This window comes from Notolepis coatsorum (assembly GCF_963971535.1).
Source record: "Notolepis coatsorum genome assembly, chromosome: 3".
Classification (NCBI taxonomy): Eukaryota; Metazoa; Chordata; class Actinopteri; order Aulopiformes; family Paralepididae; genus Notolepis; species Notolepis coatsorum.
This window is the reverse complement of record NC_140167.1, coordinates 66,524,676-66,547,328: the sequence shown is the minus strand read 5'-3', so window position 1 is coordinate 66,547,328 and position 22,653 is coordinate 66,524,676. Positions and strand designations below refer to the sequence as shown.

General features: G+C 43.4%; 1 protein-coding gene across 1 annotated transcript in view; it reads right to left on the bottom strand.

Annotated features, from left to right (window-relative positions):
* col24a1 (collagen type XXIV alpha 1 chain) overlaps positions 1 to 22,653 on the bottom strand; it is a 313,480-nt gene that overhangs the window by 133,203 nt on the left and 157,624 nt on the right. Inside the window, exons 20-24 of the mRNA XM_084310995.1 lie at positions 19,038 to 19,091; positions 18,583 to 18,636; positions 16,785 to 16,829; positions 14,888 to 14,941; positions 12,720 to 12,764 (exon numbers count right to left, since the gene is read on the bottom strand). Of these exons, the coding sequence (XP_084167121.1) occupies positions 12,720 to 12,764; positions 14,888 to 14,941; positions 16,785 to 16,829; positions 18,583 to 18,636; positions 19,038 to 19,091 (252 nt within the window). The remainder of the gene's footprint in view (positions 1 to 12,719; positions 12,765 to 14,887; positions 14,942 to 16,784; positions 16,830 to 18,582; positions 18,637 to 19,037; positions 19,092 to 22,653) is intronic.

Sequence of the window (22,653 nt, the reverse complement as noted above, 5' to 3'; positions counted from 1 at the left end):
TATGGCAATAATGTTGAGGTTTGTTCGACCCGTGAGATATAAACACGAAATTCATGTCAATATTTGTAATATCACGTTGTTTGTCTGCGGCTGGTGTGAGCTGGGTAGTGTAGTTATATCCGCATTTCAGGGTCTGGCTTATAGAAAAGACAGAGGGTTGACATAACTACCACGGACGACAACGCATGACGTACAGTATATCATGCCAGTTAGGGTACCTTGTGTATACTGTTATACTTGTGTATACTGTCTTACTCAAAATATATATTCAGATTCTAATTATTTATTGCCTATATTTATTGTAACATATAATATAACAGATAGGGTATACACACCCTCATCTCCCCCTCTGTTTACACTGTTTATCTTTCTTGTATTATTATATTCAGAGTAAATTATATTGTTTAAACTGTTTATTTTCCTCATACTTGTATATGAATATCTAATTTGATTACCTATATTTAGGTCTTTCTACTATTACCCTGCCCATACCCCATCCTGCTATGACGCCCGATTTCTCCAAGGAGATCAATAAAGGAATAGCATACCATATCTTATCTTAACTAGGCTTTCATAGTACGTGAAATAAAATATATTCTGTGCCATACATTGTCCATACATGGTCATACACTCCTTGCTTCTCTCTCTTCTCTGTGTGTATGTGTGTGTGTGTGTGTGTGTGTGTGTGTGTGTGTGTGTGTGTGTGTGTGTGTGTGTGTGTGTGTGTGTGTGTCTCTCTCTCACTTTCTCTCTCCTGTCGTTCTCTTTGTCTCTTTACCTCCACACGCACATGGGGGATGTGAAGTCAAAAGTCAAGAGGTGCACAGAGGGCCGTTGACATCCCCAGCACTGGGGGGGTAGTTTTTCCCTTTCTCTTTATTGCTGTGAATTTGAGGTGAACCCCCAAAATAGATAGGTGGTCGACGCAAATTTGACGAAAGAAATATGGCCCTGCTCTAAAAGCTTCCCCATAAAGATGTCCATTGGGAGGAGTTTATGGAGTTCCTCTGGAGCGATAAAGACATACATCTGCACAGAAATGTAATGCACAGAATACAGCCCGTTCTCACATCCAAGGCTGGCAGACAAATTACTGCCATAAAATGATGGATAACGTTGTCATGGTGACGACCTCTGGTACGGCATGAGTGTGAGACCCGGGGAGGGTGAGGTTTGACCGCGGCAAAAGAGATTTACGGTGACAACTGTGTCATACAATCAAATGTTCTGAGTCTCAGGTTAACTGTCTGTAGTGTGGTAGTGAAAGTATTAACTATTAACCCTTTGTAGTGTGCTAGTGAAAGGGTTAAGCCTTTGTAGTGTGGTCGTGAAAGGGTTAAGCTTTTGTAGTGTGGTAGTGAAAGGGTTAAACAATAACAAAGAATAACAATTCCACATGAAAAGATGAGCGGGAACCAAGGCACTCACATGTTTGTGAAATGATATAAACAAGGGACAATACTGTACGTCTTAGGATGTCTGAAGGAGATTACAATGACACACCTGGAACGGTAGACATTTTCACAGAACAGACCACAACCCTCTCAGTTGTAGAGCGGAAGCCAATTTCAAAATGTTTTTTTTATCACAACGCCGACTCATCCTTGATCTTATAACGGAATATAACGTCTATTATGCCAGTTAGGGCACAGACTCTCACCTGCACCTTGTGTAGCCTCTTAACTCATTCACGGCCAACCACGACTATAGTCGGGTTATCTCGCCAACCGTTGAGCGCCAGGACCCCCAAAAACCAGAGTATACTATTCTATTTTTTTTTTTATTCTATACAGTCTCACGGACCTCGGTGTATCATTGGAACTCATTCTGAGACCCCAAGAGTGCAATACCGGCCAAATTCTGCTAGGTGGCAGTATCGCCTACCCTTTGAAACCTTATTTCACACTGTGTGTTACATTGTATATGGTCCGGGGCGGAGAATTTAGACCAAGCCAAGTGAATCGCTTCATCCGAGCACTTTGGAACGCGTTCAGCACACTTCATGCATATTTTGTGCCAGTTCATGTCAGGGACCCGATGGACATCAATACTGGAAATCGCGATCAGACAATTGGAATATTCTTTCTGGGATACCTCCTAGTAAAGGTAAGGACTATATGACATCAATCCTACTTTGATCCAACAATGATTTCACATAGATCGCAATAATCAACGTATGTAGTATTAAAAAAAATGCTGTTGCTGATGATCAGAGCATCACAAAACGACCCCCTCCCTTTGATGCATTCATGATGAAACATAATACCTATTATATACCTTTGACTTGGAAATAGTAACGTGTCCAGGCGAGTAACGCAAACGCCTATAACAAAATTCACATAACGCTCCATAACGCAGCTTCCAGGAATTAGCCAGGATCACGCTGAAACTATACAATATTCACCACGGGATAACACGCAAACGTATACATGAAAAAATTTACTATTTTTTACATGTTGGACGAGAGATAGTGACTGTCAAATGAGCCATAGTATTGTCTCCATAGCTATAATAGAGAATATAGATATAGCTCTGCAAACATCGTGACGCACAGTGAAAATGCCTATCTTTTAAAGTGTGGCCCATTGAATGCAAGGATGGAGATAATGGCTGGCGCTGAAAGTGTTAAGCATCGGGCAAAATGGGGCTATTTTCTTTTTTCTTTTGACAATTGCATACCCAAAGTTATTTGGGATATATTATACTTTATACATATAGCATATGCATGAGTCTGGTCTCATTAGGTAACATTCTGAAGTTTTTTACACAATAAGAAAAAATCACTTTGAGTGCTAATGAAATAGAGTAAGGTTTGAAGACACTGAAGTAAAAGTTTTGTGTACTCACATTTCTTTTTACTCGTTGCCAGCATTTCCGCTGTCAGCGGTGACTGGTCAGTTCAGGACCGCTCACAACTGGACGTGGTCACTCGTCAGAACAGCTTGTCAAATGCCGTTCGCCGGATATTTTGTCTTGTAACTCGAGACCCAAAGCACGCAATAGGTTGAGTGTGGTGACGATCGAAAGGCGGCAAATTCAACTTTCTAACAATGTATTGGTTGAGCCGACAGATGAGAGCAAAGTGCCGTGACGTGCGCACAAGTACGTGACGGCCTGTCATAGAATATATTCAGATTCGGTTATAATTTTTTCTATATACATTTTATTGTAACGTCTATTATAATCGACCCTCAGGAAGAAGAGGTTCCTCTCGCCTCTGTGGTATTTTAACATGGAGCAGGAACAACGTTCCTCTCGCCTCTGTGGTATTTTAACATGGAGCAGGAACAACGTTCCTCTCGCCTCTGTGGTATTTTAACATGGAGCAGGAACAAGAGGTTCCTCTCACCTCTCCTGTGGTATTTTAACATGGAGCAGGAACAAGAGGTTCCTCTCACCTCTGTGGTATTTTAACATGGAGCAGGAACAAGAGGTTCCTCTCACCTCTCCTGTGGTATTTTAACATGGAGCAGGAACAAGAGGTTCCTCTCACCTCTCCTGTGGTATTTTAACATGGAGCAGGAAGAAGAGGTTCCTCTCACCTCTGTGGTATTTTAACATGGAGCAGGAACAAGAGGTTCCTCTCACCTCTCCTGTGGTATTTTAACATGGAGCAGGAACAAGAGGTTCCTCTCACCTCTGTGGTATTTTAACATGGAGCAGGAACAAGAGGTTCCTCTCACCTCTGTGGTATTTTAACATGGAGCAGGAACAAGAGGTTCCTCTCACCTCTGTGGTATTTTAACATGGAGCAGGAACAAGAGGTTCCTCTCACCTCTGTGGTATTTTAACATGGAGCAGGAACAAGAGGTTCCTCTCACCTCTCTTTCCATTTCCATTTCACACTGCATCCTCGCAAACAACGAAACAAACTACGAAAACGCGAGTCAGGGAAAACATCCGACATCTTTGTAAAATGTTTTCCTTATTATTATTATTATTATTATTATTATTATTATTATTATTATTATTATTATTATTATTATTATTATTATTATTATTATTATTATTATTATTATTATTATTATTATTATTATTATTATTATTATTATTATTATTATTGTTATTATTTAAAAAAAAATATTTAAAGGACAATCGAGTTTTGGACAGATAGACGCACAGCTGGGCTAAGCACCTCCCCCCTGCTCGACCACGATTTGCAGAGGCACTCGTCTTTCACCAGGATGACCAGAACGCGTGTAGTATAATGCCAGCGGAAGAGTGCAAGAGCGCTTCCGCATTCTTCGCCGCGCATGCGCATGAGGTCCTCGCTTAGTTCAGACGCCCCATTCAACACGGTGAATCCCAAACTCGAAACTCCGTTAAGCTCCAGAGAGAGAGGCTGAAAACCGCCAGTTCTTGCCTGACGGATGGGAGCCGAATCGCGTATCCGAGTTTTCTGATGAATAGCCCCAAAACATGGAGGTCGCGAACGGCGCCGGCTTCGCTGACCAGAGCTCTCTTAGATTCAAAATTTTTATCGCAGCCTGGAACATACATGTTTCGGAACCAATGTGTAACTAGACAGTTACAATATAACATTTATATTAATTAACCCAGTTAATGCCTTAAGAGAAAGAGTCTGGTGGTCAATTACTACGGAAATGTTGTGTCTTACTAATAATAACTAATTCCGCGGTCAATAGAAGTCACCGCGATTCGGCTCCCATCCGTCGGGCAAGAACTGGCGGTTTTCAGCCTCTCTCTCTGGAGCTTAACGGAGTTTCGAGTTTGGGATTCACCGTGTTGAATGGGGCGTCTGAACTAAGCGAGGACCTCATGCGCATTCGCGGCGAAGAATGCGGAAGCGCTCTTGCACTCTTCCGCTGGCATTATGCTACACGCGACCAGAACACGGTGGTGCCAGCCATAGATATATATAAAGACTAGATGGCTCAAGGCGGAGTCTCCCACGTAGTTCACCGGCGGCCATCTTGCTTGAGTGGACTACTGCTTTAAAAGGGAACTATCTTATAAATTGCCTTTTCCAGTGTTTAGCATTGTTTTCTAGCAATGTGGGGTTGTACCAACATTGTCGCAAATTCTATTTTTGGCGCATTCCTCCAGTTCAGATGAGACAAGGTCCTCCCCCACTGAACCAAGCCATTCTGTTTAGAATCGCTCGCTGACGTGAATAGACACTGATCTGCCACCGCCCGCCCACAATCAACTGTGATACGTTTATATGAGCAGCGAGTGGAAATAATGCGAAAGCGGTTTCCCTGTCACTGACACTTCCTCAAAAAGTGAGAAAAAGAGAGAGAGAGAGAGAGAGAGAGAGAGAGAGAGAGAGGCTCTCTGTGAGGTTTTGTCCGCTGCTCACCTACTCGCTCTGTTCCTTTAAGCCTACTCGCTCTGTTCCTTTAGTTTTCTGTTAATCAATTGCATTCTCCTCACCTCACTAGCCCCCACCCTCGCGTTCGTTTGCTCTTCAGCAACCACACCCTTGGACTACCTGTCATTATGTGTTTGATTGGTCTGGTGCCGAACACACACTTCTAGTTTCAAGTATCAATTACCTTCACGCACCTGATGTGCATTCTAATTAGTTCCCTTGTGGGCTTTAAGTACCTCGCTCTCCCCTCAGTTCCTGTCGGGTCGTCCCGTATCATTCCGTATCATATCTCTATCACCAAGACTCCTTCGGGAGGTTCTCTGTCTGTTATGCTGCTTTCACCTCCGGCGTGAGATGCACTCTAGCCTTCGCCTCCTGTCTCCGTTTGCCTGAAGGAGACACTGGACTGCGCTCTCTAAACTTCCACGGGAGGTATTCCAGTGTTCCACTTCAGACCTCCGCGCAGCAGACGTCCAGACGCGCATCCAGACCTCCGCGCAGCAGACGCCCAGATGCGCATTCAGACCTCCGCGCAGCAGACGCCCTGACGCGCATCCAGACCTCCGCGCAGCAGACGCGCTCTTCACTCCAGACGCGCATCGCTTCCTAATACTCTACGGGAGGATGCGTCTCTCCGAGCCGGCGCGCTCTTCCGCGCAGACGCGCATCCAGACCTCCGCGCAGCAGACGCGCTCTTCACTCCAGACGCGCATCGCTTCCTAATACTCTACGGGAGGATGCGTCTCTCCGAGCCGGCGTGCTCTTCCGCGCAGACGCGCTCCTCACTCCAGACGCGCATTCAGACGCACTCCAGATGCGTCTTCCGTACCGGCGCGTACTCCAAGCAGACGCGCACCACTCTGACCTCCGCGCCAGATGCGCCCTCCGTACCGGCGCGTTCTCCAAGCAGTCGCGCACCACTCAGACCTCCGCCTGGACAACCCGTTTTCCCCGTGGCGACGCGCTCGCCCTTTTGATCCTACTCTCTTTACGCACAGCGCCTGGGTGAGTTTTTATGACGGTCTTTGATCCTATTCGTTTTTCGTGTGTTTAAAGACACTGAAGATTTCCTGCTTTTTGTCAGACTGTCACTCACCCAGCGTCAGCTTTTTGGATTATTCGTTGGGATAATATTTGGCCTTAACTTCGCTCACTGTGTGTATACACACCGAAGATATTATCTCTTGGATTTGTATTTGGGACTTCGCTCACAGTGTTTATTTGCACCGAAGATTCTATCACGTGGATTGTGTTTTGGGACGTTACTCACAGTGTATATATACACCGAAGATTCAGTCACTTGGATTACTCTGTTTTTTGGGACAAGTCACTTCTCCCGTCACCTGCTCTGTTCCCAACTGTACTCTGAGCTAACCCGCTCCCTCTCTCCCTCTCGGTCCCGTTACCACCTCGGAGATCTGCCGAGAGAAATCTGCAGAGCGGCTCTGACGTCCACCGTCTGCTTCCTCAGACGAACCATCCCGGGAGAAGCTGCAGAGCAGCAACATTCATTAATGCTTGTATCCCAGGCTTTGTCTGTTTTCTCTGTCCCAGTATGCAGCTCCAGCCCTCGCCCTGTTCCAAGGCCTTACCCTGTTTTCTCCAGTCCTCCCTGTCCATTCCGTCCAGTCCGTCTAGTCCTCCTAGTCCTCCCTGTCTAGTCCTTCCAGTCCTCCCTCTCCCCAGCCCGCCTCCGCGGGCCTCTGTCCCTGTTTCCCCACTCTAGTCCTCCTAGTCCTCCCTGTCCCCAGCCCGCCTCCGCGGGCCTCTGTCCCTGTCTCCCCTCTCTAGTCCTCCCTGTCCAGTCCTCCTAGTCCTCCCTTTCCTGCCTTGTCCCTTGCCCCGGCCCTGTTCCGTTAGCCTTCCCCTTAGCCAGCTCGCCTCTTAAAGGCACTGTACCTTTTCCCTTTCTTGTTATCCAGTATTTTGTGTTCTCCCTTAAAGGGACAGTGCCGTTTTCTGTGTGTTTCAATAAATGCCCAGTTCTTGGCTTACTCTCATACCTGTCTTGTGTTGTGCGATTGGGGTCGGTTACAAACCATAACACTCTCATACTGTGCAACTCATCTCGGAGCATTTACACACACTCACGACTGCGTGTGTGTGGGGGGAAACACACGCTTGCTTTCGGAAAGCGATCTCTCCTCTCTCCCTCTCCCTATCTCTCTCTCCCTCTCTGTCTGTCTCTCTCTCTCCCTCTCTATCTCTCTCTCTCTCCCTCTCTCTCGCTCGTTCTCTCTCTCGCTCTCTCTGTATCAGCACTCGCGTCAAGTCAACATGCAAAATATCATAGTGCACGCTCCCACGCGTATTCCGATCCGTGCAATAATATTCACGGGGGTATACAGGTGCAGCTCAATAAATTAGAATATCGTGGAAAAGTAATTTTATTTCAGTAATTCATTTCAAAAAGCGAAACTATCATAGATTATAGATTCATTACACACAAAGTGAAATATTTCAAGCCTTTATTTGTTTTAATTTTGATGATTATGGCTTACAGCTCATGCAAGCCCAAAATTCTGTATTTCAGTTTTGAATAAGACCAATACATTTTTCTTTTATATAGAAATGTCATACATGTTCATGTATGTTCACTCAGTACTTGGTTGGGGCTCCTTTTGCACAAATTACTGCATCAATACAGCTAAATATATAGACCTTTCCACGATATTCTAATTTATTGAGCTGCACCTGTATATTGTCATTTGAAACAAGTTACCAATGCATTGTCCCGTGGGAGTATGCCCCCCCTGCGGCGAAATTAATGAGTCGCTCTCTATCTCTCTCCCAAAAGGTATCTGCCAGTGCATTGCAGTGCAGACTGTGGGTGACTGTCACTCAAAGCGCATTGCGAGTATGGGCGGAGCCCAGCCAAAAACAGCTTGGAATCCTGAAGGCAGAAAATGCTGCTCTAAAGTACTTGATTAGAAATACAAAACAATGAGAGCGGTTAGGTGGCGTAGCGGAGATTGCGTTCGTCACCAACCCCGAAGCTGTGAGCTGGATTCGCCTGTTCGAATCCAGCTCACAGCCCCGGGGTTGTCACCAGCTTGGCTGGCCGTTCACACTAATACAATTGGCTGTATTAGAGGGTGGGAGAAGCTAGCGGGGTGGGTCCGGGTCGTTGTAAACAGCGACTCCTACAGTTCGGTCGGGGCGCCTGCTAAGCGCGGATAAATGCCCAAAACCCCCACCACCTCCTAATAGACAGTCTCCTCCCCACCGCATGTATATATTCCCTCCCCGCCGTATGTATATTTCCCTCCCACCCACCCACCCCCTCCTAATGTACAGTCCCCTCCCCATCATATGTATATACTCTGTCAGGATCTAGGGGTAACAGTACTGTATATTTGAATACCGCCTATGTCACAAATGTATCAGTACTAAATACCTATATGTCCCTATGCCATAAATGTCATGTATGTTGTGTATGTCATAAATGTCTATATGAATTGAAAATGGGGGACCCTGATGGAAACAAGACAAACGTCTTTCTCAGGTCTGCATCCCCTTAACAATTGTATGTATTGAGCCGTACTGTATTGTACCCATTCTGCAATCTGTTAAATAAAGTTTTCATTCATTCATTCATTCATAGGACCTGAGTGGGATAGTGTGATCCTTCCACACGCTACGCCCTCTCAGGCTGCGGTTACACCTTTCGTATCATTTCGTATTGTTTTCTTATACGTATCGCCGCGACGTCATGCGCCGCGAGTCACACTTTCGTTTTTTTTTCGTTTTTGTCAGCCGAGCACACTGATGTAGTACACTGCCAAAGCAGTAGGTGGCAGTAGGTGGCAAACATGAAGGCAATTTCAACCAATCAGAACGAATGTGCCAATACACTTCCTGGTGGAAGCTCCAGCAAAGAAAATGTCAATAAGGCAGGCGCCTATGCCGCGCCACCATCTTGTCACCATTTACTCAATGCAGCAATAATTTTTCAGCAAAGCCTAATAAAAGTGCAATAAACAAAACGGATACATTCACTGTGTGTTCTGCCTGTCATTTGTTGATGAAACAAAACTAACATCAACACAAGTGACCACCAAGAGCGGATAGTTTAGTCTAAAAAACGATCGGTAGCATTGTTAGCTGCATGCTAACGTCAATGGAGTATGCCATTATAACAATATAGCATTGTGGCTAGAAGCTAACGTTAGCTCACGCTACTTAGCCAGCATCAAAACTGATGATATCGCGAGCTATCAGTAGTTAGATAACATTAGAGACAACGCTGTGTGTATTAAACAAAGGTGAATAGATGACTGGGCCATTTTGTTTAATGCTTGTTAAGTTGAAAGAGGAACTCTGAGCTAACAGGGTCTGAATCCTGATAGCTCACGTTAGCCAGCTGCTCATGCAATCGGTAATGCTAGCAGAATGAATGGATGTAAACTTTATTTAACATATTGCATATGGGTACAATACAATACGGCTCAATACAAACAATTGTTAAGGGAATGCAGACTGTTGTAGCTTGGACTGGGGTCCTTATAACAATAACTTGACAACACATGGTAGCTGAAGCTATTTGGGACACGGAGCTCTGCCTCTGTCCCAAACACACACACTGTTGTCACCGGAAGGGCACGCAGATGGTATCTACTGCGCATGGGCGTTTTCGCAACAACTGCTCCGTGCTGACTACACGCTGTTGTCGAAGCGTTTTTTTTGCGTATCTCCAAACGCAAACACAATTTTGCGTTTCAGCCGTATCCACAAAAAAACGCCAAAAAACGCATTTCTGTGTAGATAGGACATCAAACGTCGTCAAAAACGTATAAAAAAACGCCAGGAATACACTAGTCTAACCATAGCCTCAGGGAGGATCCGTGCTGCCAGGTGAAAAGAAGCGGTTGATTGGCTGGACGTGTGTCGGAGGAAGCACGTGATAGCCTCCACTCTCCCAGATGATCTGACTGTGGGGGGTAAGTGTGCAGCGACCAGGAAGGGATTGGGAATTGGCATACGACTAACATTGGGATGGGAGAAAATCGGAGGAAAATGGAGGGGAAAAAATATTAAAAAAAAAAAAAAAAAAAAAAAAAATGAATTGTTTTGAAAAAAAACCTTACAGATGTGTTCCATAGACTCACAGGAATTGTGTAAAATTGCCCAAATAGTGAAAGAAATAGTAAGATAGTTATATAGTAAAAATACTCTTAACTCACTGAAATCTTGACGGATTTACAAACGGTTTGGTTTATTACAAACGTTATTAATGTGGCTATGATTATTGCTTGGAATAATTTTTTTATATGAAAGTCTAGAGTATGATAACTACATCTCTGACGTTTTTAACAAACCAAACGGTTGAAAATGTAGCAAGCTATGGTTATTTCAATAGTACTTGCACCATAGACATGCATGTTATGAGTGGGCGTGCTCCACCTACGCAAGATGGCCACCATGTGGCAACGTCGGTCTCCGTTGGCCAGCAGCGCGGGTGGGTCATCTAGTGATATATATCTATGGTGACAGCAGCTTTATTTCTAATGTACATTTCGCAGTGACCCCGGGCTAACCTGTGATAGTCAACAACAGTTGCTCTCAGGCCCATCCGCGTCTAATTTATTTGGAGAGTGATGTAATGTCGCTCATTAGACCTTCCATATGTTCCAGTGGGCTGTTGTTTTATTTTTTTTACATTGCCCTGCGGTTCTTCCTCATCTTCAAAGGGTCTTGGAGTCTGCGGTAAAGTCCCTAATCCCTCTCATATGTTCACTGCTATGCAACAGAGCCCAACAAGGCCTTGTTTGGTGGCCTGTAATATTCACAGAATGCAAATATTAACATTGAGGGGGCCCTCTGAATGGGGCGAATGCACTGAGAGACTGAGGGTGTGTATGTGTGTGTGCACATGTGTGTATGTATACAGTATGTGTGTGTGTGCGTGTGTGTGTGTATTTTCAAAAGGAAAGTACCAACATTTGTGTTACGCTAAGTTTAAGTGGAGCGTATAAAGGCAAAGACAGCTGCCTGAAACAATGCAGTTTTGCCAGTTAATTATAAATTTTAAAAAAATCACAAAACAGATGGCGCTGAACTGTCACAGGGTCGTTGATGTTTGGCCTATTAGCGGCAGAGGCACGCTTCATTACGGAGATCAGCGTCCCTTTTTTGGGTCCAAGATGTCACTATTTAGGTAGTTTAATTTGACAACAAACACAGTGCACTGTTTCATTGCAGAAAGTCCGACATACTTTGGTTTTGTCTAAGAGAACTTTTGGCACGTGTGAACAGAACACACACAAGCCAGATGAGGTCACTTCCACAGAACACCAGCAGACCGCTTCTTTTTCTTCTGCTCCTATGCTCTACGGTGGTGGGCTGCTAATTTCACTATGAAAACATTATTGAGGGATTTGCTGCAGGATCCACATTTTTCTTAAACATGTGGGTCAGGGAGACCAGTGGGGGCGCCAGAGAGGTTATAGAGCTTCCTCCATACACCACTAGAGCTTCCTTCATACACCACTAGAGCTTCCTCCATATGCCTCCTGCCTCTATGCCCCCTGCCTCCATATGCCTTTTTTTTTATCCACTTTTTCTCCCATTTTCAATTTTTCTCCCATCCCAATTTCGTATCATCCAATTCAACCCTCCCCTGTCTCGAACACTGTTTCTTGCCTCCCACAAGCCGGCTGCAATGTGGACTAAGTCATACATAGCATCAGTCCCCTCCGATACTCGAGGTAACAGCAGTCACATCTTTTCACCTGTGCGGCGCAATCTTTCAGCGTCAGGGGTCTGCGCTTTGGAGGGGCGCCGCCCCTATCGCTTCCTGATTCTACTGCGCAGGTGCACCAACTGACCTGTAGGAGTCGCTGTCCACAACGCCCGATCCCCACCCATCAGTTTCCCACCCCCTAATACTGCCAATGTGTATTAGTACGGACGACCAGCTAAACTGAAAGCAATGTGGAGCGCTGGGCTCGAACAGGCGAACCCAGCGTCTCCAGTATTCGTGGTGAGCGCCTTGCCCACTGCACCTCTCCATATGCCTTCTGACTTCATATTTATTTAGTTTTTTTTACCAAAAGAACCCTATAAAATACATAATGAACACATATTTTCTAAGTTTGTGTGGGACCGTTTAATCGAGGCTAAGTCTTATCAAAATCTTGTAATGTCGGCAACATCCATCAAGCGAACATACATAAATACCTTTAAAAGACTAATGGAAACTCTCAAGTCTCAACATTCAAACTCTTGTTAAGGCAGTACTTAATGAAAAGCTGCATGCGGCCCATAACCGGAGGGCTTTTGATGACTGTATTTACTGTACACTGATGAAATGGAAGCAGCTAATTGCTACCTCTGCTGTGTTCCTCTGAACTGCTGCAAAGTCAGCTAATAACACCAGACTCACTTGTGGTCCACTTTTTCCGACGTTTCCCAGGTCTCCCTTCTCCCCCTGTAAACACAAGACGTTGAAACAGTGTCGGTTAACGTCCTCATGTGTGCAGCGGCACAGACCCCACAGTCACACTGCATTATGTTGGATTCAAACTTATTTAGCAAACTGGAAACAAATAGTTTTTTTTATGGGAGTTACTCAGAAGTTTAAACAGTAAGGTGTGGAGCACCCCAAGGAAGTTGCCTTGGGCCTTTGCTCTATACCATATTTACAAATGACATGCCTCTTGTCCTAAATAAGTCCTATATTTTCAATGTATGCAGATGATTCAACAATTTACACATATGGAACTCTCTTCCCAGACATGTTATGCAGGAGAATAGAAAATGTTGTTTCAGAATTTTGGTAAAACAATATTTTCAACCAGAGATATTGACATTCCCTAATAGATATTAAAGGTGTGTACGTAAATGAAAATGTACGTGTCTGATAAGGAGATAGGGATATATGTAAATGAAAATGTATGTGTCTGATATATTATTAGAAGATTGAACAAATTGGTTGATATAAACATAGATAATGTATGAAAAAGCTAAATGATGTATTGTAATATGAATTGATTAGGAGTATTGTTGTATTGTATTATGAATTGATTAGGAGTATGTACTGTTGAATTGTATTATGAATTGATTAGGAGTATGTACTGTTGAATTGTATTATGAATTGATTAGGAGTATGTATTCTTGTTTTAATTTGTCTGTATGCCATGTGAATGTCTGAGTGTATAATGTACATGTAAGTCTGTAACTGTATTTGACGTGTTATGGATTCCAGGAAGAATATCCACAGCACTGCTGTAATGGGGATCCAAATAAAGGTAAACTTAAACCCGGGGGTCGTGCCACCAGCAGCTTTATTACAGTGTCCCAGATAAACACATAAAAGAAGCACACGTGGGACTGCTCTTCATTTCTCCTATTGCTTCCCCCGCTGCCTGCTGCCAAGCGTAATGACAGCCCAGGGTGAATTCCCGTCCCCTTGCTAATTAACACACTTCGACATGTTTAGTACAAACACACACTCAACAAAACACAACCGCCACATCCGAAAGAAAGAAAGAAAGAAAGAAAGAAAGAAAGAAAGAAAGAAAGAAAGAAAGAAAGAAAGAAAGAAAGAAAGAAAGAAAGAAAGAAAGAAAGAAAGAAAGAAAGAAAGAAAACCAGGCCGACTCAGTCACAAACGCAAGGATGCAGGCACTCGCAGCGAAACACTAAGCTGTAATTTCCATTGCTATAAAGACCCAGGGACACATTGTGCAACGATGATGCTGCTGTGTTTTGCGGTGGGCATAAAGGACCAATTACAGCCCGGCGATGATGGTACTATGTTTTGCGGTGGGCAGAGACGGCCAATTACAGCCCACAAAGTACGGTTGCTCTCTGGACGTGGAACTAAGACTTGGCCTGTGCTTGAAGAGCTGCGAGCGCACCACTGTGATTAGATAGTGTGTTTGTGTAAAGATACAGGAATCCAGCGCTGACACAGTGGATATTAATGCTCACTGGTCTGGAATCACACACTTTAACATGAGTGGCAGCTTGCCAAAGAAGAGGAGACTAGACATCAAGCAAGATAGGATACGATAGATAGATAGACAGACAGACAGACAGACAGACAGACAGACAGACAGACAGACAGACAGACAGACAGATAGATAGATAGATAGATAGATAGATAGATAGATAGATAGATAGATAGATAGATAGATAGATAGATAGATAGATAGATAGATAGATAGATAGATAGATAGATAGATAGATAGATAGATAGATTCACATTTTATTCTCCATAAATGAGAGCTTTTACGGATTTCACTGTACTGTTCGTGCCTGAACCAGAAGAGCTTGTATGGGTTAACTGACCTATGTCAAACCCCGCCCTTCTTTTCTTGATCCTCCAATCACAACTTGAGACAGTGTTTCACGCATCGCTGTTGGGAGGTTTTTCTCTCATTTGGCCAAAACGTGCTATCCGTATCGCAGCCCGCTAGCTTTTAGAATAGAAAAGAAAAGATTGACGGAGTGTCTCGTAGGTTTACCTGCCAACGTGACTCTGGACATTCAACATGTGGCTGGTTGTATGTTATGGCTGAATTATCTAAGTAACAAATACTGACTCACCTTTAGTCCTTCCGGGCCTGGTTCACCTAGGTGGCCTTTCCTTCCAATCCTCCCCTGCAAGGAAACACACACACACACACACACACACACACACACACACACACACACACACACACACACACACACACACACACACCTTTTAAAGATTTATTTTTTAGCATCTATTGCTTTCATGGACAGACATGACTGACAGATGAGGAGAGGATGAACGGGAGACGAGGCGGGGAAGACAAATGGGAGTCACCGGGAGTGGGAAGAGAACCCGGGACGGCGGCTTCGCGACGCAGCACGATACATGGTGTGCTACTAGAGCGCCCACACACACACTCCTTTTAATGTTCTTATCATATCTGCTGCATCCAGAACACTAGCGTGAATGTATACTAGAGTGAATTGTAACACCTGAACCATCTGCAGAGCAATTTAGGGGGTAGAATATTGTGTGTATGTGTGTGTGTATGTGTATGTGTGTGTGTGTGTGTGTGTGTGTGTGTGTGTGTGTGTGTGTGTGCGTGCCCAGGGCCCTGTTTCTTGTACGTGGTTCAACTAAGTCGATCAAGATGTCATTATCCAGCTTCAGTTAACCCGATGTTTGAAGCCGGGATTTTCCTGTTCCACGAAGGTGGATTCAGTCTCGTTAACTCAAGCCAGACTTGCGACTCAGGCTAAAGGTGAAAAGCCAGCACGTATCGATGGCAGAGATCCTGATTCTCTAACGGCATTGATTGATTAATTGATTTAAGACTTTATTGACAGATTGCAATACGGCTCAATCGCCTCGCCGACAAGTTAAATGCGTTATCTATAGGCTAATTTTAAGTCCCTCATTACCTCAATCAATCAGATTATATTTCTTTAAACTTGCCTGCTGGATTGAATAATCAAATGAGATCTTGCTAGCGAAAATAATTAGTTAACTGTTATACAGAATTACGATACGGCTCTCTTACCCATTGATTGATGTATAGTCAATCTTTAACTTATCTCCAATGTGGTCTAACGGGTTGTTCTTTTGACTTTCACACAGACGACCGGGGTTCGAGACCCTAGTCGTCTCCCTCTTTTTGCAATATAGGAATAATTCAATTTGGTGCACGTTGAGAGCTATATAAAGAATGACATCCTCAATGCATGTAGATTTATAATATTTTAACTTAAAACCAGGCTACTTTGGCGTATAATCATTAATATTATATTCAAAAAAATCATATTGGAAACACCGGATTTTGAACCCCGGTCGCTGGGTTGGCAGGCTTGAGCACTACCGCTGCACCACTGTGCCAGATGGGATAAATTCATTGTTTATACATTAATGAACGAGAGACCCGTGTTTAGAATATCCTTTGTTTTGAATGAAGTTTATCTCTTTATCCTCATTCATTAATGTGACGTCAACGGCTCATTCAATTTCTCAAATCCGTCAAACAGCGCATCTCATCAGACATCTTAATCCCAGTTACAATTAAAATAACCACATAATGTGTACATCGCACGAGCGAGCGCCACCGTCGCCACGGTATATATAACGTGCATTATTTAGGACAAAGTGAATTTAGTATCAGCATTTTGGGTCTATTTTACATTTCAAAAGCCCCCTCTGGAAGAATGGAGCACAAAAACGTAATTCAGAATGGTATAATGCAGATCGTAGACTGTGGGAATAGTTTCAGGAAACGGGCTGTCACTTTCTTTGCGGGGGCGTGGCTCTGCGTGATCCGGCTAACTTGAACTTGAACTCTGCTTTCGACCAGGCTCAAACTTTTGGATCTGTTGTCATGGTGATTTGGAAAATCCACGTACATGGAACCGGAAAGTCCGGCTAACTCAGTTATCCAGTTAAAGTTATCCGGCTAACTCAGTTATCCAGGTACAAGAAACAGGGCCCAGGAATGCTTACTGTGGGTCCAGCAATTCCAGGTGGGCCGAGTGGTCCCTCATCGCCCTGCAGAAACATAGAATAACGAGACCCACATACAACCACACACACACACACACACACACACACACACACACACACACACACACACACACACACACACACACACACACACACACACACACACACACACACACACACACACACACACACACACACACACACACACACACACACACACACACACACACACACACACACACACACACACACACACACACACACAAAGAGGCCGACAGTAAATACAGCTGGTGCGCCAAGTGATTCAGCAGGAGCAACAAACAAGGTCCAAACACACAGACATCAGAGGAGTCACGCTATGACCTCCTGGTGTTTCTGCAGTGTTACAGCTGTTCTCCTTCAAACCCTCCTTTATTTATTACATGTTGACGCAAACGTTAAATTACATGCGTATTACACGTAGACGCAAGCATTAAATTATATGCTTATTACACATAGACGCAAGTGTTAAATTACATGCTTATTACACGTTGTTGCAATTGTTAAATTACCTGCTTATTACACATAGACACAACCGTTAAATTACATGCTTATTACACGTAGACACAACGGTTAAATGACATGCCTATATCACACGTAGACACAACCGTTAAATTACATGCTTATTACACGTAGACACAACCGTTAAATTACATGCTTATTACACGTAGACACAACGGTTAAATGACATGCCTATCACACGTAGACACAACCGTTAAATTACATGCTTATTACATGTAGATGCAACCATACTTATTGCACGGTTGAGTCAATTCTACACAGTCCATATTATTATTATCTTTTAATTGGGTCGCACACAATTGGGTGGCCATGGAGGGAGAGAGAGAGAGTTAGAGAGTTAGAGAAAAAGAGAGAGATAGAGAGAGAGAGAGATAGAGAGATAGAGAGGGGGTGAGGGAAATGGAGAGAGAAATTGAGAGATAGAGAGAGATAGAGAGAGAGAGAGAGAGAGAGAGAGAGAGAGATAGATAGAGAGAGAGAGATAGGGAGAGAGAGAGAGAGAGAGAGAGAGAGAGAGAGAGAGAGAGAGAGAGAGAGAGAGAGAGAGAGAGGGACGGGATAAAGATAGAGGGGGAGAGCGAGAGATAGAGAGAGAGAGATAGAGAGAGAGGGGGGGGTAAAGATAGAGGGGGAGAGAGAGAGGGGGAGAGAGAGAGAGAGAGAGAGAGAGAGAGAGAGAGAGAGAGAGAGAGAGAGAGAGAGAGAGAGAGAGAGAGAGAGAGGGGGGGGAAAGATAGAGGGGGAGAGAGAGAGAGAGGGGAGAGAGAGAGAGAGAGAGAGAGAGAGAGAGAGAGAGAGAGAGAGAGAGAGAGAGAGAGAGAGAGAGAGAGAGAGAGAGAGAGAGAGAGAGGGATACAGTAATGTAACATCAGCCCAGTGGAAAGGTGTGCTCTCTGTTCTGTGCCGTCTGCCAAGATGCTTCTGTTCTTTCCTTCTCTCCATGGCAGCTAAACCTCCCCGTCTTGTTTTTATTAGCACCCCAGTGGTGCATCATGACATCATGCTATGGAACATGCCCCCGAGAGAGAGACACACTCTGATCCACACGGCAACTCAAAGGAATACGACTGGATGCATTTAATGGTGATGAATGTACAGTACAAAGGTGAACGAGGATCCAAATAGTGATCCAATGGAAATCCCAAGCGGCAGGTATTTTCCAGCTGTCAGCGGCAGTTAGAGTGGCACGGTGTATTGAAGCCGCTGATCAGGGTATAGGAGTGAGAGAGAGACTCACCTCTGTTCCTTTTGGCCCTGGTGGTCCCTGGGGACCTCTGGCACCCTGAAGACCCTACGAAACAAGAGAGAATAGGTGAAGAAGAGCATAGATAGATAGATAGATAGATAGATAGATAGATAGATAGATAGATAGATAGATAGATAGATAGATAGATAGATAGATAGATAGATAGATAGATAGATAGATAGATAGATAGATAGATAGATAGATAGATAGATAGATAGATAGATAGATAGATAGATAGATAGATAGATAGATACTTTTACACAAACTTTTTCTCTGAGAATTGATGCAATTATCCCCAGCAGTTCCAGTGAGCACCACATGTACAGTATCAGAATGCATACAGTATAAGGCAAATATACAAAAGACCAACCACAAACATACACAGATTATATTTAGAACCAATGCTGTTGTGTGCTCGCTGTTTGTTTCGATGATATGATGCGTACCTTTGGGCCAGGTGGTCCGTTAGATCCTGGAACACCTATGTCCCCAGGAAAACCCTTAAGACATCAGAAAGAGAGATGGTTAGCCACTGTGAGTCACAGGTCTGATTCATTGAGTCTGATCCCACTTGCTAGATCACCTTGTCACCACTCCTCTAGAATTGGATTATCAGACATTCTTTTTACGTTTATTTATCCAGGGTCAATTGACTCAAGGCCATTTGTTCTTGTTACTGTAAGACGCATCCTCCCACAGAGTCATTCAGTTACACACATTCAGCCCTGCAAGCTGCCTCGTGCCAGCAGCCTTTTAATCCTGGCCGCAGAGCGATTTCACTGGAGCAGTCTGGGACTGCTGTATTACTCTCTGGTATAACATTCAGAATTCGTAGCATGTCATTCAGTTTTGGCTGAATAGCTGGTATCCACGGTGACGCCACTGGCTTGTTTCCTGGTTATGTCCGGCAATCATGTTGTGTGATTCTGAACGAGGAGTGAATTGTTGAGGTTTATCGACCCATTAGGATGGACCACAAAGTGCTCAAGGGCACTTCAGTTTGAGGGAGGGGAGAGTGTTACCCACATTTTCCAACTGCTTCCAGAATTTCAACCAATTTCAACCAACCTTCTAGTCACAAGCTCACCTCACCAACCTGTAGCGTACTGCTGTCACTACATCAGACATCACTAGCACTAACAGGATACTGCTGTCACATCACTAGTACTAACCACAAGACACACTGTTGTTATGTGGAACAATAGCACTTCATTGGCAGCCAATTGACCATATTCACATGGCAAGCATTTAGTTCTTATGTAATGCTCAGGTTGGGTTCCTTTCCACCCTGTTCCAGGTACTGAAGGTAAAAGGGAGTAGGATTGTGTGCCTTTAAGCTTCATTCACCTTTCAGTGCAAGAAAGGTTTTGCCGCACTGAATGAATTCCACTTCAACCCGCCTCCACACCACCATCCCAGACCTTTCCACATGCAGCCAATGTTTCTTTTGTGCATAACATTGCTATGGATACCAGAGACAGGAAGAATTAGGTTATAAATGCAGCTATGAATGTTATATCACTGTGCAATATCACTTCATTACATTGACCTTGCTCGATAGATACAGTACATGATCAGCTACCTACATTACGTGACATAGCCTAGTAGTCAACACACCGATCAACTCGATAAGGACTGGTAGGGTGTCATTCGCACTGTTCGTTGTTCCGGAGTGCTACCGCATTTCGAAATGATCGCTTTGATCTTTGGATTGTTGAGTCGACATTTGTGAACATGAGCGACTCTTTCCCACAGCCATGGACTAGAGAAACAAAGACTCTAATCTGCGATGTCATCAAGAGATGAGACTTGGAGCGTCGCCATCGACAACTGCCCTGTTTCGCTAACTGTGACATCACTGTGTAAACAGAGCGCGTGCTGCCGTTGTGTGGTGGGGCGCTAAGTGCAATTTGTTCTCATTGACAAAGCTGTGTTAACCCTTTCACTACCACACTACCACATGGTTAACCCTTTCTCTGCGACACAACAAAGGGTTAACCCTTTCACTACCACACTACGGAAGGTTAACCCTTTACTATCACACTACAGACGGTTAACAGTCTGTAGTGTGATAGTAAAGGGTTAACCTTCTGTAGTGTGGTAGTGAAATGGTTAAAAGGACCTTGTTAAACAGGCTGAAGTTAAACATCTCAAAAACCAAGAGCCTAATATATTGGGATCCAAGCATGCTATAAGAAAAGACGTGAAGCTAAGTATATCTTTAGACGGAACAGTTATTGAGCAAGTTAGAGAGGCAAAGCTATTGGGTGTCACACTTGATGGAACACTCTCATGGTCACACCAACAATGTGGTTGCCAAAATGAGCAGAGGTATTTCAATTATCAGAAGGTGTAGGTATTTTCTAACCGATCTGATATTGAAGCAAGTGATACAGTCATTAGTTCTTTCTCACCTTGATTACTGTCCAGCTGTCTGGTCTAATGCCTCAAGACAAGAGCTCAATAAGATCCAGCTCACTCAGAACAGAGCGGCCCGTCTGGCCCTGAACTGCTCAATGAGAAACAGTGTGGAGGGGATGCATACCAAGCTGTCGTGGTTGAAGGTGGAAGACAGACTGGATTGCAGCCTGATCTTGTTAATGAGGAATATATATATCTCAAGAGAACCTATCTGTTTGTATTCACAGCTAACATGTACACATTATCGACACAAGTATGGTACTAGGCATGCCTGTAGGGAAACGTTCACACTGCTACTACCAAAAACCAATGCAGCAAAGAAAACTGTTATATAGAGCCATGTCATATTGGAATAAACTGCCAGTACATCTTACTCAGATAACCAGTAAGATAAGTTTTAAAAATAATTTGAAAAGAGCATTGAGAGAAAAAGAAATTAGTTTACATTATTAAAGAAAAACACAGATACTGTAGTTTACACTGTAAAGATATGACTGTCTGAGAGTTTAATCCCTTTTATTGTATTTTCTGTTATCTGATACTCTGTTTGTGTACTGTACAATTTGGAATTATTTTTATATGTAGGAATATTGGAATATATTTTTAAATGTATGCTACTATAATGTTATGTATGTATGTACTGTTTTTGTTGTGTGTGGACCCCAGGAAGACTAGTTGTTGCTGTGGTGATGACTAATGGGGATCCATAATAAAAGATAAGATAAGATAATAATCTTAACTACCCACCCCATATATTCTGTATGATAGTATGTGCTATACATATCACATTATATACATTATATATTTACTGCATATATATATAATATATATATATTAAGGCTGTCAAAGTTAACGCGGTATTAACGCGTTATCGCCCAATTCTATTAACGCCACTATTTTTAACTCACAATTAACTTTTAAGATTTTTTTTTAATTTTTTTTGTACACTTCACTCAGGTGTATTATTGATGCTCTCATTGATACTATGTTTGTTTCTGAAGTGTGTGTGTGTGTGTGTGTGTGTGTGTGTGTGTGTGTGTGTGTGTGTGTGTGTGTGTGTGTGTGTGTGTGTGTGTGTGTGTGTGTGTGTGTGTGTGAGATATATATAGAGAGAGAGGGGGGTGAGAGAGATGAGGAAGGGGCAAGAGAGAAAGAGCTGGGAGAGTGTGTGTGTGAGAGAGAGGGGGGGGGGTGTGATTACTCAGCCCTTGTGTGTGTGAATGTAACAAGTTCCTAACGTTTCCTTTCCCCTATTATTTCATGCACACTTTATTCATTGTTTTAAATTATTATTTTCTTTTAAGTTATTTTGTGCATCACTCTGTTTTGAATTTGATGCAAATTTGCAATGCATGAGGGTCATCCTTTTATGTTAAATGGCTGCATAAAGCAAGCATTTGTTGACTCTCATGTTGATAAGAGTATTAAAACTTGGAACTTGAAAAATATCCGTTTAAGGTAGATACATTTAAAAAAAAATTAAATGCGATTTTTTTTATTTTGCGATTAATCACGAGTTAACTATGGACAATCATGTGATTAATCGCGATTAAATATTTTAATCGATTGACAGCACTAATATATATATATATATCCATTTCTGTCTGCATATAATCCTCCTATATACCTACTTATACACAT